The sequence below is a fragment of the Rana temporaria genome, chromosome 1, assembly GCF_905171775.1.
Source record: "Rana temporaria chromosome 1, aRanTem1.1, whole genome shotgun sequence".
In the NCBI taxonomy this organism is placed as follows: Eukaryota; Metazoa; Chordata; class Amphibia; order Anura; family Ranidae; genus Rana; species Rana temporaria.
Genome location: NC_053489.1, coordinates 49,790,698 through 49,808,099, shown reverse-complemented (window position 1 = coordinate 49,808,099; position 17,402 = coordinate 49,790,698). Strand labels below are relative to the sequence as shown.

Here is a 17,402-nt window from a genome sequence, read left to right as displayed (position 1 = left end):
AGTGTAATAATTTGCTCGCTGTGAAGTAGAGGGATAATAGAAATTAGGGTTGTCCCAATACCACTTTTTTAGGACCGAGTACAAGTACCGATACTTTTTTTTCAAGTACTCGCCGATACCGAATACCGATACTTTTTTTTTTTTAATGTGATGTGACAGTGGCGTTTTTTTCTTTTTTTTTTTTTACTTTTTTTTTTTTTTTTTTTTACAGTGGCGTTTTATTTTTTATTTTTTTAGAGGGAGGGTAGTGGATTGTCAGTGTGTTTTTGAATTTTTTTATTACCATTTACATTTTTTTTTATTTATTTTTTTATTTATTGCAATTTTTATTTTATTTTTTAATCAACCCTGTTGGGGGGGCTTTGGTGAGATATCAGGGGTCTTAACAGACCTCTGACATCTCCCCTTTGAGACAGAGAAAGGGACTAGGGATACAGATTCCCCTGTCCCTTTCTCAGCAGCATCAGCTGCGCTGAAAATGAATGCAGAGAAGACAGCGTCTTCTCTTCATTCATAAACTGAAACATTGTAATCAACAGGTTACGATGATTCAGTTCTGTGAATGGACAGAGTCATCGCTGACTCTGTCCATTCGGAACAGTAAGGAGCCGGGTTTACTGGCTCCTACCGCCGCTCTCCATCCAGACAGTTCTGGGGGGGGACGCACAGGGGAGAGACGGAAACAGCGGGGGACGCACGGGGGGAGAGAAGGAAACATCGGGACGCACGGGGGAGAGAAGGAAACAACAGGACGCACGGAGGAGAGAAGGAAACAGCAGGGGGGGCACGGGGGAGAGGAGGAAACATCGGGACGCACGGAGGAGAGAAGGAAACATCGGGACGCACGGAGGGAGAGGAGGAAACATCGGGACGCACGGAGGAGAGAAGGAAACAGCAGGGGGGGCACGGGGGAGAGGAGGAAACAGCGGCGGGGGACAGGAGGGAGAAGGAAACAGCGGCGGGGGCACGGAGGGAGAAGGAAACAGCGGCGGGGGGCACAGAGGGAGAAGGAAACAGCGGCGGGGGGCACAGAGGTTGAGAGACTGCATAAAAAGGGAGGGGGGCTGGAGGAGGACACAGGACAAGTATCGGGTAAAGCATCGGGAGCATTTGCCCGAGTACAAGTACTCGGGCAAATGCTTGGTATCGGTCCCGATACCGATACTAGTATCGGTATCGGGACAACCCTAATAGAAATGTTTTCGTTCTTTCCTCCCTTCACGCAGACACGACAGTACAAATTTCTACCGCGACTGGTGTTGTGGAGAAACCCCTCTGTGTCCACGAATATAACCAAAATATGGGAGGGGTGGACCTCAACGACCAGTTGTTGGCGCCGTACCTACTTGCCTGTAAGGCCAGACGCTGGTACAAAAAAGTGTCCGTTTACTTATTTTAATTGGCTTTGCTGAACACTCATGTGCTATACAGAGCTTCAGGACAGACTTTATCCTTGCTTGACTTCCAGGTAGAGATCGTCACAGAACTCCTGTATCCAGGCGGTTCTGCACCTCACCATTCCCAACCAAATGCAGTAAGCCGGCTGCATGAGAGGCATTTTCCGTATGTCCTCGAGAGTACCCCTACCCAACGAGCCCCCCAAAGAAGATGTGTCTGTAGCAAGAGCAGATATAGGCGTGACATCCGTTATTATTGTCCTTGCTGTCCTGACAATCCTGGTCTTTGCATTGGTGAATGTTTTGAACGCTACCACACACTAGTGCAGTATAAGCGTAGGGTACAGTATTCCACAGACTAGGACACACTTACACAGGGTCTCCCAAGATGCCATCGCATTTTGAGAGACCCAAACCGTTACAGTTGTTAGTCACAAAAAAAAAAAGTGTAAAAAAAAAAAAACGTAAAAAAAAACACCATAAAAAAATATAAAATTAAAAAAACAAAAATAGTTGTTTTATTGTTCTCTCTCTCTCTACTGTTCTGCTCTTTTTTACTATATTCTATTCTGCAATGTTTTATTATGTTTTATCATGCTTGCTTTTCAGGTATGTAATTTTTTATACTTTACTGAGTTTTATTGTTAACCATATTTTTGTTTTCAGGTACGCCATTCAGCTGTAGTGCGGATTTATTTATCTTGACAGCAAAAGCGTTTGCTCCCACGATACATAAAACCTTGACTACAGTGCTGTAGGAGGCGATTTCACCACTAAAAAAAAGAGCATATATGTGGAATTACAACCCAAAATATATTCTGTTACTTCTCCTGAGTACGGAGATACCACATGTGTAAGTGATTTTGGGAGCCTAGCCACGTATGGGACCCCAAAAACCAAGCACCGCCTTCAGGCTGTCTAAGGGTGTAAATTTTTGATTTCACTTCTCACTGCCTATCACAGCTTTGGAGGCCATGCAATGCCCAGATGGCACAAGACCCCCCCAAATGACCCCATTTTGGAAAGTAGACACCCCAACCTATTTGCTGAGAGGTATGGTGAGTATTTTGCAGATCTTGCCTTTTGTCACAAAGATTTGAAAATTTTAAAAATTAAAATAAAATACATTTTTCTTTCTTCATTTTCAAAAACAAATGAGCGCTGTAAAATACTCACCATGCCTCTCAGCAAATAGCTTGGGGTGTCTACCTTCCAAAATGGGGTCATTTGGGGGGGGTTTTGTGCCATCTGGGCATTGCATGGCCTTTGAAACTGTGATAGGCAGTGAGGAGTGAAATCAAAAATGTACACCCTTAGAAAGCCTGAAGGCGGTGCCTGGTTTTTGGGGTCCTGTACGCAGCTAGACTCCAAAAAGTCTCAAACATATGGTATCCCCGTACTCAGGAGAAGCAGAAGAATGTATTTTGGGGTGTAATTCCACATATGCCCATGGCATGTTTGAGCAATATATCATTAGTTATAGTGGAATAGTGTACCACAACTCCAGTGTCTGCCAGATCTTTCTGGAGGGATCGTGCAGTCAAACGTGGGTTTTGAATTGCTTTTCTCACAATCCTGCGAGCTGTTCTGTCTGATATTTTTCTTGGTCTTCCAGATCTTGCTTTAACTTCCACTGTTTCTGATGACTGCCATTTCTTAACTACATTCCGAACAGAGGATATTGACATCTGAAAACGCTTTGCTATCTTCTTATAGCCTTCTCCAGCTTTGTGAGCGTCAACTATTTTCACTTTCAGTTTTCTAGACAACTGCTTAAAAGAACCCATGGTGCTGATTGTTGGGGCAAGGTCAGATGAGCCTGGGTATTTAAAACATTTGAGATTGACATCACCTGGTCTTCCCAGACGATGATTGAGAACAATCCATGACACTGGCAGGTCTCAGCTTTGCAAAGGGGGCAGTGCATGCTATAAATTCTGCAGGGTGCCCAAACTTTTGCAGGTGCCATTTTTTTGTTTTCTGTAATTTTGAATGTGTAGATGATGGAAATAAAATCTAACTTTTTTTGACATATTATAAGAATGACTAATCTGTAATTTGATGCCTTTTGGAGATTTTTCCATCTTTCCTTGGCATTGTTATGTACATTAATACAAATTTTTACCTGGGGTGTCCAAACTTTCGATCCCCACTGTAGATACTAATGCAGTTTCTGTTCAAAGAAATGATTTCCTCAATGGTAACACCAGAATACAATTTCTTCACCGTCACACTGAATGTTACCATGGATACACTTACCTCCAGGAGAAATGGATTCAGGGATTTTTATTATTATTATTTAATGTACTCTGTATACTCAGCCCCATACACTTGTGTCTGAGACTTAAGAACATAACCGTGGGACGTGTTTCAGAATTATTTTATTAAATATTCAGCAATAGGCATGATTTCATTACAACACCTTCATTGTTTTGTCACATAAGTCTCTTTCCATGCGGAAAGCATCTAAAGTCCTCATTCTCAGTTATTTATATCCATTTATAAAGCTATTATGACTGTTAAACAAGCATTGTACATAAGCAATACATTTCATATGCTATACAATCGTAAGGTACTGAGCATCTGTCAGACACACAATTCAGCTTTGCTATAAGATTGTTTTTCATTTGTAATAAATAGTTATGAAACAGTATAGAATTGGAGAAACGTTGCGGTTCCATTAAAGGCATCGTCTTGTATTTGGAATGTCTGAAAACCAATACATTTGGAAGGAATACGCTAAGGATTTAAGCTTCAGGAGGCTGAAAATTACATTTGGCAATATGCATTCCATCTTATAGGGCCATAAAAACAGATCACAAGCTGGTTTACATTAAAGAGGCTTTGATAGCATTCATTGATAAATATCTAACAGTTTCAGAAGACTATTGGAACTGAAAAAAAATATAAGTTGAAGGTACTGTAATAGGGGATGATATTTCCCAACACAGCTGACTGATGCTCCTGTCCAACATAGAAGAAACTACCAAATGTCCTTCTGCCCAAAAAATGGCAGCTAATACTGAGCAATTGGCTTTCTAGTCACATAAATGTTGGCAATGTCGATTTTTTTTCACGTTTTCTACATACTTTGTTTTACATGTTACTCTTTCATATAATATAGTGTCTCATTTTAATTTTCATGCACTTTTAATGGATTTATGAAAACAGTAAAAGTAAGAGATCTACCAGGGATCTACACGATATGGTCAGAAGAATGCAGTACCCAAAATATGGGTACTGCCAATGCTACAGCATGAAAATACCGTTTTAATTGTGGACTTGAAACAAGTTTGGGGGAGGCCCTTTTCTGTTCTAACATGACTGGGCCACTTTGCACAAAGCAATACTAAAATAGTTTATGGTGTGGAGGAATTCAAGAGGCCTGCAGAGACCTTAACCCTATTGCATACTTTTGGCATAATTTGGAATGCAGATTGTGAGCCAGTTTTTTTTATCCACCCTGACCTCACAAATGCTAATTTTGGCTTAATGGGCACACATTCCCCAAAAATTTTGTGGAAAGCCTTCCTAGAAAAGTGGAGGCTGTTAAAGCAGCAAATGGAGGGGCTAACTCTATTTTCATGCCCGTGGTTTCAGAATGGGATGTCCAGCAAACTCATATAGGTGTGCTGGGCGGGTGTCCACTGGCCATATAGTGTATTACCAATTATCATAATGTTGAATAATTTAAAAACCATACCTCCTAGCTTAGTAAAAGTGCAAACCTACAAACTTTGTGGGTGCGTATAAGCCCTCCTGGTGCATCATGATATTCTTCCATATCCTGGGAGACACCCCCATTAAATAGGCCCCACCCCTTTTAACTTCTCACCATAGGGATTCGGAAATAGTAGTAGGACAGGTAGTCACTTATATAGAAAGCTGTAGGTTTGATGACCTACTATAAAAAAATGCCCCACCCTACCTGATGGGTACAATATCAATACATTTTGTCATTTTTACAAGATTCTTAATATAAAAAGAATACAAAAATACAGAGAAAATGAGGACAGAGAGAGAAAAACAATTGTTAAATACTACAGTCTGTGATATTTAAAAAGTATATATAAATTGTACAGATTTATTGTCCTGTAAAGCTGTATAGATAACACAAGATGTATCCAGTGTTTGCATTAAATATTTTACAGTTTAAACCCTTTTGATTTTCAGTACATACTTTGTACATATTGTGGCACCCCAAAAAACCTAAAGGGGAAAAAAGTTATCAATATATCTACATTATTGATATAGAAAGCGAACAGACATATCTAAAAACAACAGGGCTTTGGTGCAAAAAAACTGGGGGTTGCTTTTCGTATACAAAAATATCAGACCATTATAATTTTAATACACTTGGTAAAATGTACCTTCATCAAACTGTTTCAGCCTCCTAGAGGTCCAAACAGCAGAGGTAAGGTGGTGCGAAGGAAAAATAAATGTTGAGTAATTAAAGTGGAAGTAAACCCTCCTAGCATTTTCAGCCAATGAAGCTGCCATCTTGGCCTCTGTTTAATCTTCAACTGCCACGATGCTGCCCATGTGATCAGTTATGACACCAACCATTGGATGGTTTCACAGTTTGGTTGAGAGCACATCCAATGTGACAGTTACAGTCTTCGGCATGTGCCGGAAATATAACTGTTTTTTTTAAACTGTTAAATCTATGGGTTTACTTCCGCTTTAGGGGAACTTGTACTGAGTGAAATATGGAGGCTGCCATAGCTCACCTGGAGATGTTAATTGACTGGCTGATTATATTGACTGGCTGATTATATTGATCCTCTGGCTTCATTTTTTTTAAGCTACTGATCTCCAAAAGGTATTCCTCCTTTGTCAAAATACACTGATCAGAAGCAGCTGCAGATCGACAAAGGTTTTCCAACATTCCCATTCGATAGAAATCAATCATTAGGTCAACTTCTGTTAAGCGGGAACAGCCATACATGGATCGGCCACCAACTTTTCTCATCTGCACAACATAGAGACTAATTATTCTCTAGTCTAAGATAAGAATGATGACGACTCCCTAAGATAACATAGGAAGTATACACACAACACAAGCAGGGCCCTCATAACCCTCTTGTATTTTATTTTATTGTATTGTAACTGTACGGTCTCCCTTTTATATTATAAAGTGCTGCGTAACCTGTAGGCGCTATATTAATCCTGTATAATAAAGTCCCACTTGAGAAACAGGTTCCATCTAACGAACAGATGAAACAAAATGCTTTCAACAGTATATTTGACCATCCGAAAGCCAGCAAATAAGAAAAGGTGATTTTTTTTTTAGGTCAGTGACTCAAAATATTGAAGCCGCTGGTAACTGAATTCTGCAGAATAAGCAAAGATGTGCGCAGGGGGTGTGCCAAGTGTGCCTGGGCACACCGCAAATACTCTGTGTGGTGCTGATTCCCCCTACTGCCCAGGCTTCCCCAGTTGTTGCTAACTTCCCCCCACTGCAGTGCTTCTGGCTTCCCTCCTCTCCTTCCCCACAGCTGCTGTAGGTGAAGTTTTAGGATGGAGAGTGGGGAAAGGGGATAATCAGTATGTCATTTACCAGCCCCTTACTTTTCTAAATGAACACAGTGAATACACTCACAAACTGTGTTTACTATGCTTTTAAAAAAAATAACAAACATGTTATACTTGCCTGCTCTGTGTAATGGTTTTGCACAGAGCAGCCGGGATCCTCTTCTCGGGTCCCACAACAGCGCTCCTGGCTCCTCCCTCCTGCCGGGTGCCCACAGAGGAAGCAGCTTCCTCTGGGGGCACCCAATCAGGCATGCTCCCCACCCGTGGCTGTGTGCGTCCCTTTCACACATGGAGCCACGGCTCAGCCCAGCCCCCTCTGTCTCCTGATTAGCTTACTGGCTGTGATTGACAGCATTGGCTCCAGCTGCTGCCAAAGGCCAATCAGGAGTTTGAGGGCCTGGAGAGGCAAGGCTCTTGTAGACATTGCTGGATCAAGATGGGGCTCAGGTAAGTATTAGGGGGGGACTGCTGCTCCCAGAAGTTTTCTACCTTTATGCACAGAATGCATGAAGGTAAAAAAAAACCTTGTGCCTTTACAACCACTTTCAGTTTGTGAATGAACAGAAAGCCACTCAGCATAGAGCACTTCCCATTAATTTACTGTCCAGTGCAGCTGAGGCTGCAGAGAAAGGCATGTGTGTTTGAGCTTTGGGGTGCACACCCTAATGCAATAGGCTGCACACACCTATAAGAATTAAGGTTCTCTGTATATTCAGCGTACTTTGAGTGCAGAACTAGCTGGTATTGGGAAGTAGTTATCTTTTTATCAATTACACCTTTTACAACCCCTAGAAAACACTAACCAGGTTACTGGACATGGCACAACCTCCTACTGAAATAGTATATCATCACTTTTGATAAAAGTCTCTGGTGCAGACTGGATGTTCTTATATGTTGACAACAGCTCTGGGTGACTTTAGATTAAAGAAGGACATTATGTCACCTGTGGACAAGGACCATGGCTTGTGAAGGATGATGCCACGTGGAAGCTCCTCATTAATCAGTAACTCTAATCAAAACTGATAACCAGGTGGAAGCTTGCCACAGCTTGTTAAAACCTTCACAGACCAAATAACTTACATAGCATCAACCAGAATAAGCTGCCACTATATTGCAAGAGAGATCAGAAAACCTTTCCCAAGAGAAAAAAATAGAGGCCTCCATGTCAGAAGTCCTTATCACCATCACTGTCCTCAGTTACCCTCTTGAAGCAGTGGCAGCTGGTGCTAAATATTTTTTTTGGGGGGGGGGGGGGCAAACTAATGCCATCAAACGTAGGGAGATGAACGGCGGATGGAAAGGCAACAAGACTAACCTTAACATCGGAGGCAGGCGGACTGAAAAGCCGGGTTCGCTCTCCTCTCCGTTCTCCTCCAGGCTAAACAGGAAGTGTGTCCTGAGACAATAAGGAGTCCTAGGACTCCATGGCCAATCTTCCCGATTGGTCAGGAGGAGAATCAGAAAGACAATCGTGAATATTGTGGGCTCTGCGCCTGAAGTCCACCCGTTTTTTAAGCCAATTAGAACCCCAGGTTCTAATAGTGTGCTTCAAAAAAACAAACCCCATTGGAATCCATGTGTCCGGCACCCTGCATGTTGATTAGGGGCCGGGTGCATGGATAAGGGGGGCGGCGTCCCTGCACCCCATGTGGACTGGATGCAACTGGCAGGAAGGGCAACATGACAGTCAGACAATTACCATTTGAACAATCTAAAGTCACCAATAGCAGCCTCCATGCCTCTCTTAAAAAAGGCTTCCATTAAGTCCTTCCCTGTTTTAATATATTGTGGAGGATCACATTATTCCTCGCAGCCCCGGTAGGCAGAGGCAGTGGGAAGCCTAAACAAGCTTTTTTGTTTTATAAAATCAATGTTAAAAAAAATTCAGTAGAAAGGCAGAACGTTGCATGTTACATATGAGGATGTACAGAAGCACCATTAACTTTTATATAAGATATGACATGAATAACAGTTTTGTTGGGCTTCTCTCCACAGCAAGGTTGTACAGACAACCATAAAAGTGAATTAGAATGGTGAGGTAAAGGCAGTGTACAAGGTCAATATACTATTATGGCAACACGGGATACAAAACAGGGTACACCATCAAGATAAGGTGTCATTTACTACATATACTACAAAAAGAGGTTCTGACCCTTCCCCACTATCCAATACTAGAGAAAAAAAGTTTGTCCAAAGTTTTTTTTTTTTTTTTATCTTGTTTAAAAAGAACAATATTCTCTATGTGTGAACAAATTATGATTCACAGTTCTTAATTATGAAAAAAATAATTGTTCTCCTCTAGTTTTGCTTCCTTCCTCTCATCTAGTTAAGTTTGTAATCTCCAAAAGGAAGGAACTATGATGGATTTAAGACAGTTTTCGTTTAGTTGTTTTTAGGTTTATAAGGTTTAAACCAGGGGTCTCCAAACTTTTCAAACAAAAGGCCAGTTTATTGTTCTTCAGCCTTTAGGAGGGCCGGATTGTGGCCAGCGGGGGCAGAAAAAGCCCTGGGCCCAGCATTGGTGAGAATAAATATGGCCTTATAGTTTGCGATCAGTAGGTTAAGGAGTAGTGCCCCTATTAGTAGGAGTAATTGTATCTTATCATTGGTATCAGTGGAAGAAAAAGTGCCCCCTTGTTGGAGTCAGTGGGAAAAATAGTGCCACATATCAGTGGGAGGAATAAAGCCCCTCGGGCCGGATAAAGGCTAGCAAGGGGCTGCATCTGGCCCTCGGGCCTCAGTTTGAAGACCCCTGGTTTAAACTGTTAAACAAATTTTGTTTTACAATAAAATATTTATTCCATAATAAAGAGTTCCCTGAGCACTGTTATCCAAAGAGACGGCATTGAAGAGAATCTTGCTTTGCAGCTCCCTCTGGCCGATTGAAAACCTTTACTAAGCGGTTTGAACCATTGTTGCCATCACATAAGAGTATAAAGGTCTTTATTTAATATGAAAAAAGGACTACAGTTGCACCTGGTGGCAGGATAGAAGGCTACTATGTATAGGTTCTCTATTACATTTAAGAATTTGATTTTTTACTGGGCATAATTTAGCAAAAGCTGGAGCAAGATTACTTCTTGTTGGTGGGATACATTTTTAGTTCTGGGATTGTAGCCAAAGATTTTCTATTAAGAAGTGCCAGTGTAAAATAAAGGCGAAAACCTCAGGGATAACAGTAAAACAGAAACCCTAGGATTGGATTTAATAAATAAATTAGCTGCTACTGCTGATGAACATGCAGTGATAATCACATATCTGGAAGAAATGAGACAGCAAAGTTAATCAATGGTCTGATAGTTTTCTGCAAAGCTGTGATAATAAGAAAATAAACTAAAATGACCAAAAGTATATCAAAACCCCCTTCAAATTATTGAGTTCAGGTATTTCCAGTTAAAGGGGTTGTAAAGGTTCTTCTTTTTAGGTTCCATTAAGTGCATTGTTGGTTCACTTAACTTTTCCTTCGATTTCCCTTCTAAAAAATAGTTTTCTTTGTCTGAATTTCTCACTTCCTGTTCCTCCTCAGTAAGCTGTTCTGGCCGACTAACCCCCAGCCAGAATGGCTCGGATGATGGGGGCAAACTTACTGAGGGGACACAGGAAGTGAGAAATTCAGACAAAGAAAAAAACATTTAGAAGAGAAATCGAAAGATAAGTGACCGAACAATGCACTAGCTTAAAGGAACCTATTTAGAAAAAAAATCCCTTTAAGTGTACTATTCATGCTACAGTACATAAAGACATTTTAGACAACTGCACCTTCCCAGCCATGTGGCAACAGTTTGGTGTAGAGGAACTTGAGTATCTTGCACAGAGGCCTGACCTCAACCCTACTGAACACCTTTAGGATAAATTGGAAAACTTATCACAAACCAGATCCTCTCATCTAACATCAGTACCCAACCTCACAAATGTTCTTTTGGCTACATGGGCACGACACAGACACACTTCAAAATTCCAGACAGCTGGAGGCCATTATAGTCACAAAAGGCAGGACTATTCTATATTAATGCCCATGGTTTTGGAATAGAATATCCAGCAAGCTCATATAGGTGTTATGGCCAAATATCCACACTATATTATATATTATTGTACAAAAAAATTACTTTTTTTTTAAAACATTTTTTCTTCTGTCCTTGGTAGTAGCTTTGTTGAAAAAAAAAAAAAATTCTAGAGTTTACTGGTCTATGAATGAAACATTCCCATACAGGCCTTGAATACAAGGGGAAGCCTGTTACAAGCCTCGTACACACGTACGGGATTCCCGGCGGTAAAATATCAGCCAGGAATCCAGAGGGGAAAACCGAGAACCTGCTCGGTAAGTTTTTCCCAACAGGAGAACTGCGAAGGAGCTTTGGTCGGGAATCCCAGCTGAGTGTATGCGCCATCGCAGTTTTTCAGACAGGAAAACTGCAAAGAAAAAGACCGCCGGAAATCCCGGCGGGAAAAAAGAGCTGGTTCTCTCTTTTTTTCCGGCAGTTTTACTATCGGAAAAACTGCGATGGAGCATACACACGGCCGGTTTTCCAGGCCAAAAGCTTTCATGACAGTTTTCCCAACGGGAAAACCGGTTGTGTGTACAAGGCTACACTTTCCTAAAAAAGGAAAACCAAACAAATTTTTTTTCCCTGGTTTTGGACTAGAGAAGAGTTTCAACCTCAATAAGGTTTTTTATTTATGGCTCCATAGAGATTGTTTTAATTGCTGTATGTGTCCCCAGTGGGGATAGTTTTCACTACTTCCTTTTTGGTGACTTTTTTAGATATCCCAGTAAAAATGCATGTATACTGTGTACTCATTGGAGAGATTCTTCTCACTACCTTACCCAACGGCACAGAAGGAAGTTAAGTTAATGGCCGTTTTTAACTAATAAAAAAGTTAAACCCAATGAAAAACAAGGATACTGAAAAAAAAAAACGGTAGAAAAGTGGTTCAGGGAAAACTAAAATTTGTTATTGAATATATAGGTCTGCGCGATGCTGTTATTGATTTGTGAGATGGTTGACTGGGTGGGGGCATTAAAAAAAACGAAGTTGGAGCTGAAGTCAAGATATCATCACAGCTTTTAGCCTGAAAAAAAGGACTTCCGTGCTGCACAGATGAAGGTGTGAAGATTAGAAAAGGTACTTCCTGCTACTGGCCAGTTTTGGTTGTCTGGTGTTGTCTGGTAAATAGCTAAAAATGCCTATACCGAAGGCAAATGGTTTGAATTCCCAACCTATTTCTAAAGGCTTTGGGCTGTGTGGATAACCTTGCTTTTTACATCAGTTTAAGATGCTTTTGAGATCATCCTGAATCCATTGAGAGGTTCATTTGATCTTCAGTTGACCTCCTTCTGACCTGCTTCAAGTTTCTATTGCACTCCCATAGACTTGTATGGGGAGAAAACAGGTCTGACGCAAACAAAAGCCTATAGACACAAACCCCAAATCTGCTTGGCTTCTCTTAAAGGGGTTGTAAAGGTTGTTTTTTTTATTTTCTAAATAGGTTGCATTGTTTGGTCACTTACCTTTTCCTTCGATTAGCCTTCTAAAAGTTTTTTTTCTTTGTCTGAATTTCTCACTTCCTGTTCCTTCTCAGTAAGCTTGCCCCCATCATCCGAGCCGTTCTGGCTGGGGGTTAGTCATCGTGCTAGCCCTCTCCCTTGCGACTACCTCCCTGTGTTCACAGCGTCTCCCCGCAGGGGTTTAGTCCCAAGGGAGGGGGCGAGCACGCTGACTAACCCCCAGCCAGAACGGCTCGGATGATGGGGGCAAGCTTATTGAGGAGGAATGAAGTGCGAAATTCAGACAAAGAAAACAAAGAAAAAAAATATTTAGAAGGGAAATTGAAGGAAAAAGTAAGTGAACCAACAATTCACTAGCTTAAAGGAACCAATTTAGAAAATAACGAACCTTTACAAACCCTTTAAGATTTACACTCTTCTGCAACACCACACTGTCAGAAAGATGACATGGTTATATGCTGGTTTAGCATTACAGGTTCCCATATCACTACCAAGTACTATGAATGGGTATTATGCTGGTGCCCATCCATTGTCTGCAGAAAAGGCAAATTAGATGACTACCTGAATGATAAATCCATTGACAGGTAAGATATTTCCCATATATGTATTTTTACTGTGCATCACAGGTCTTCTACTCAAAGGTTTTACGTTGGCATCTCCATTAACTTTAAGGAGAATTTTTGCAGAAAATGTGGAATTTGCCATCTGTCTGCCCTCTCCTACTACAGCTCCTAGGGATTCCAGTAAGTGAACCGATATCTGGAACTAACAGAAGCTACCTGCTGCTTGAACTAGCAAAGTTAACATATTTTCTACACTGTTATAAGAGGGCACAATATTACAAAGCAGCTGCATGTTCAGGAATACATGAACATATTATCAGCAGGGAATCAATTACTTTGTTGGCACGCTAAACACTTGCTTCATTACGTAGCAATTATTTCAATGCAGATGTATTTTAATTAAAGCTACAGTGTTTCTGCAAAAATTATAAACAGGGTTATTGAAACCCTTCTCAGCTGTGCAAGTCCCTCAGGTAACGGGGGTAATGATGAAGGGCCATTGCACCATCGCCATCACTGCACTTGCTTCAAGAGGCAGCTAGTTGTGTCTCTACCTCTGGAAGCAGGCATTGTTAGAAAGTGGTAATAAAATAACTTTAACCTAATAAAAAAATAAATCAGCACATCATAGATCTTTAATCAGTAGTCCAAGCATTTCATAAAGTGATCACGTTATAAGTGCAGGAACGTTTTGAGGCCATGCAGCACCTCTTCTTTAGATGTGACATCCTGTGTGGTATTGAAACATTGAACCTGCACTTATTGTGATATGATCACTTTCACAAATGTTTGGACCACTGATTATGGAGCCATGGTGTGTTTATCTAGGCTGATTCCAGTCGGCCTGCCGGTAGTTGCTACAACATCCTCGTACACCAAGCCGTGCCCATGAACTTGTGTGATGGGAATATATCAAGTAATGAAAAAAATCAGCACACCATAGATCCCTAATTAATATTCCAAACATTTATTAAAGTGATCACGTTCAAAGTGCAGGAACATTTTGAGGCCACGCAGGACCTCTTTTTTTAGACATGACCATGAAGACATCTTGTGTGGCATTGAAACACTGAACCTGCACTTATGTGATCATTTTCACAAATGTTTGGACTACCGATTATGGATCTATGGTGTGTTTATCTAGGCTGATTCGAGTCGGCTTGCCGGCAGTATCCTCGTACACCAAGCCGTGCCCAGGAACTTGTGTGATGGGAATATATCAAGTACGGTAATTAAAAAACAGGGAAAAGGATCTGGAGTTAAAAAAAAAACACCACTAATTAACACTATTAGCAACTGTCCCATCAATGGCAGAATAGCGAATATACAATTTCAATACTCAACACCCTTGCATGCTATCAGGCTTGAGCATGTAAAGTGTGCAACAAAAAGATTTCATGGCATCCATTTGAAACCTGTGTTTCCTTTCTAACTCTGCACTGCAGAAATAACTGGGAGCTGATTGGTTGATAGACAGCAAGAAATGTTTAGTGAATTTTACATACATAAGCTCTTCTGTGACCTGTGCTTACCCACTCACTGCAATGCAAATTGATAGTTACAGTGTACCATGGCAAGGCAGTGGATGCTTCCCTGCATTACAGGAACTGATTTTTTTAACCCCCCTGGTTCAGATAAGCTCAGTTACAACACTGAGGAAGAGCAGTGACCACACACAGTATTTTATCTTCACAGAAAGGGAAGCAGCACTTTTTCTTAATGATAATGGGCTTCTGTTTCCTAGAGATCTTGCATACAAATCAAACTTAGCAGAGGTGAACTTTGTTATAAAAAAAAAAAAATACAATTAACGACTATGTTTTGGCACTGCACTCAATTCACCATGTCTTTGGAATTAAAACAGAAGTAGCTTGTGTCGACTGTTTCGAGTAGACAGCTTTAATTATAGCGAAGTTAAAATTTGAAAATATGTTCAAATCATTTAAAAAGTAAACATGTCATTTTTTTTTTTTTATATATAATACTATACCTTCCATGTGATTGGTTCCACTCATTGTCATTAGAAAATAGGTAAAATAATGAATTAAGGGCTGGCACCATATAAATAAAGTCCTCCTGAAATGTAATTTAAGCATACAATGAACAGTGTGCAAACGCTGTCTTGATCTTTGAAAGTACCATCCGCAGTCTATCATCCGCAGTCTATCATCCGCAGTCTATTGCGCCAGAGGTCCAAACTGGGGAAAGTGCTCCTCAGACCAAGCGCCAGGAGCTGTCGATTGAACACCCAAAAAGAAAAGGTTTCCAGATTGGCACAGTTCACGCTTTCAATTTCAAAAATTGTACCTTTTTACCAGCAACTTTTTTTGCCCCCCGTAAGCAAATTTTGTAGCAATCAAGAGAAATTATCCGACTTTGCTACGTAAACTGACACAACATCAACAGCCAAAAAAAGTGTCACATTAGTCTTTTGTCATGTCCTTGGTTGTTGATTTTTTTTTTTATAGTGTGTTTTTAATTTTGTTAAGCATCTCTCGGTCATCTCTGGTAATGTCCATTTCATTTCAATTTGCAAAAAGGAAGATGCGTTTTATTGGAGAGGAAACGGTTACTCCTTAATCGACGCCTTCGAATCCCTGAGCGTTCTCAACCGCCATGAGAAGTTTTTCCCGCAACTCTTCAAAGGAGTCATAAGGAGGTAAATCTAGACGGTTAAAGCTGAAATAAAACACAATGGTTCAGTATTTTCTTTTTTATATTATTAATGCACTCCAAGGTAGAGTTCAAAATAAAACGCATAATGCATAACAATCTAATAACAATTTGACCAACAATTCTTATAGGAGAGAATTGATTCCCTTTAAAAAACAATGATATGACCAAACTTTTGTGGATACCCTGTGGGCCAGATTCACGTAGAATCGCGGCGGCGTAACGTATCCTAGATACGCTACACCGCCGCAATTTTTCATCGCAAGTGCCTGATTCACCAAGCACTTGCGATGAAAACTATGCCCGCGGCCTCCGGCGCAAGGCGGGCCAATTCAAATGGGCGTGTGCCATTTAAATTAGGCGCGCTCCCGCGCCGGACCTACTGCGCATGCTCCGTTTCCTAACTCCCGCCGTGCTTTGCGCGCCGTGACGTAATTTTTTTGAACGGCGACGCGCGTAGCGTACTTCCGTATTCCCGGACGGCTTACGCAAACGACGTTAAATTTTGAATTTCGACGCGGGAACGACGGCCATACTTTAGACAGCAATACACTTGCTGACTAAAGTTAGGGCACCAAAAAAAACGACTAACTTTGCGATGGGAAACTTGACTACGGACGACGTAGCGAACGCGAAAAACCGTTGTGGATCCGCCGTAACTCCTAATTTGCATACCCGACGCTGGTTTACGACGCAAACTCCCCCCAGCGGCGGCAGCATCCTAAGATCCGACAGTGTAAAATAATTACACCTGTCGGATCTTAGGGATATCTATGCGTAACTGATTCAATGAATCAGTCGCATAGATAGAAACAGAGATACGACGGCGTATCAGGAGAAACGCCGTCATATCTCATTTGTGAATCTGGCCCTTTGTTTCTAGTGAAAGGTATCGTTATTGGTACAGCATAAAAAGACATGTTAGGCAATTGTGCACTTCCAGCCTTGTGACAGCACTGAGGGGAAAGAGCTTTTCTGTTCCAGCAAGACTTTGCCCATGTGCACAAACTTCGCTCTATAACCACTTAAGGACCGCCTCCTGTACATATACGTCGGCAGAATGGCACGGCTGGGCACAAGCACGTACAGGTACGTCCTCTTTAAGTACCCAGCCATGGATCGCGGGCGCGCACCTGCGACCCGGTCCGAAGCTCCGTGGCCGCAGGACCCGATCGCCGCTGGAGTCCCGCGATCGGCTCCCGGAGCTGAAGAACAGGGAGAGCTGTGTGTAAACACAGCTTCCCCGTTCTTCACTGTGGCGCAGTCATTGATCGTGCGTTCCCTTTTATAGGCAAAAACAGGCAAACACAATCAACAGCCACACCCCCCTACAGTTAGAAACACAAATGAGGTCACACTTAACCCCTTCAGCGCCCCCTTGTGGTTAACTCCCAAACTGCAATTGTCATTTTCACAGTAAACAATGCATTTTTAATGCACTTTTTTGCTGTGAAAATGACAATGGTCCCAAAAATGTGTCAAAATTGTCTGAACTATCCGCCATAATATCGCAGTCTTGAAAAAAATCGCTGATCGCCGCCATTAGTAGAATTTATTTATTTATTAAATAATTAAATAAAACTATCCCCTATTTTGTAAACGCTTTAAATTTTGCGCAAACCAATCGATAAACGCTTATTGCGTTTTTTTTTACCAAAATTAGGTAGAAGAATACGTCTCGGCCTAAACTGAGGAAAACATTTTTTTTATATATATATTTTTGAGGGA

General features: G+C 41.3%; 1 protein-coding gene across 18 annotated transcripts in view; it reads right to left on the bottom strand.

Annotated features, from left to right (window-relative positions):
• Positions 1–14,045: 14,045 nt before the first annotated feature.
• NEDD4L (NEDD4 like E3 ubiquitin protein ligase) overlaps positions 14,046–17,402 on the bottom strand; it is a 615,111-nt gene continuing 611,754 nt past the window's right edge. For all 18 annotated transcript variants that reach the window (XM_040337654.1, XM_040337707.1, XM_040337690.1 and 15 more), the window contains one exon: positions 14,046–15,680. In XM_040337654.1, coding sequence (XP_040193588.1) covers positions 15,578–15,680 — 103 coding nt within the window. In that variant the 3' untranslated portion in view covers positions 14,046–15,577. The remainder of the gene's footprint in view (positions 15,681–17,402) is intronic.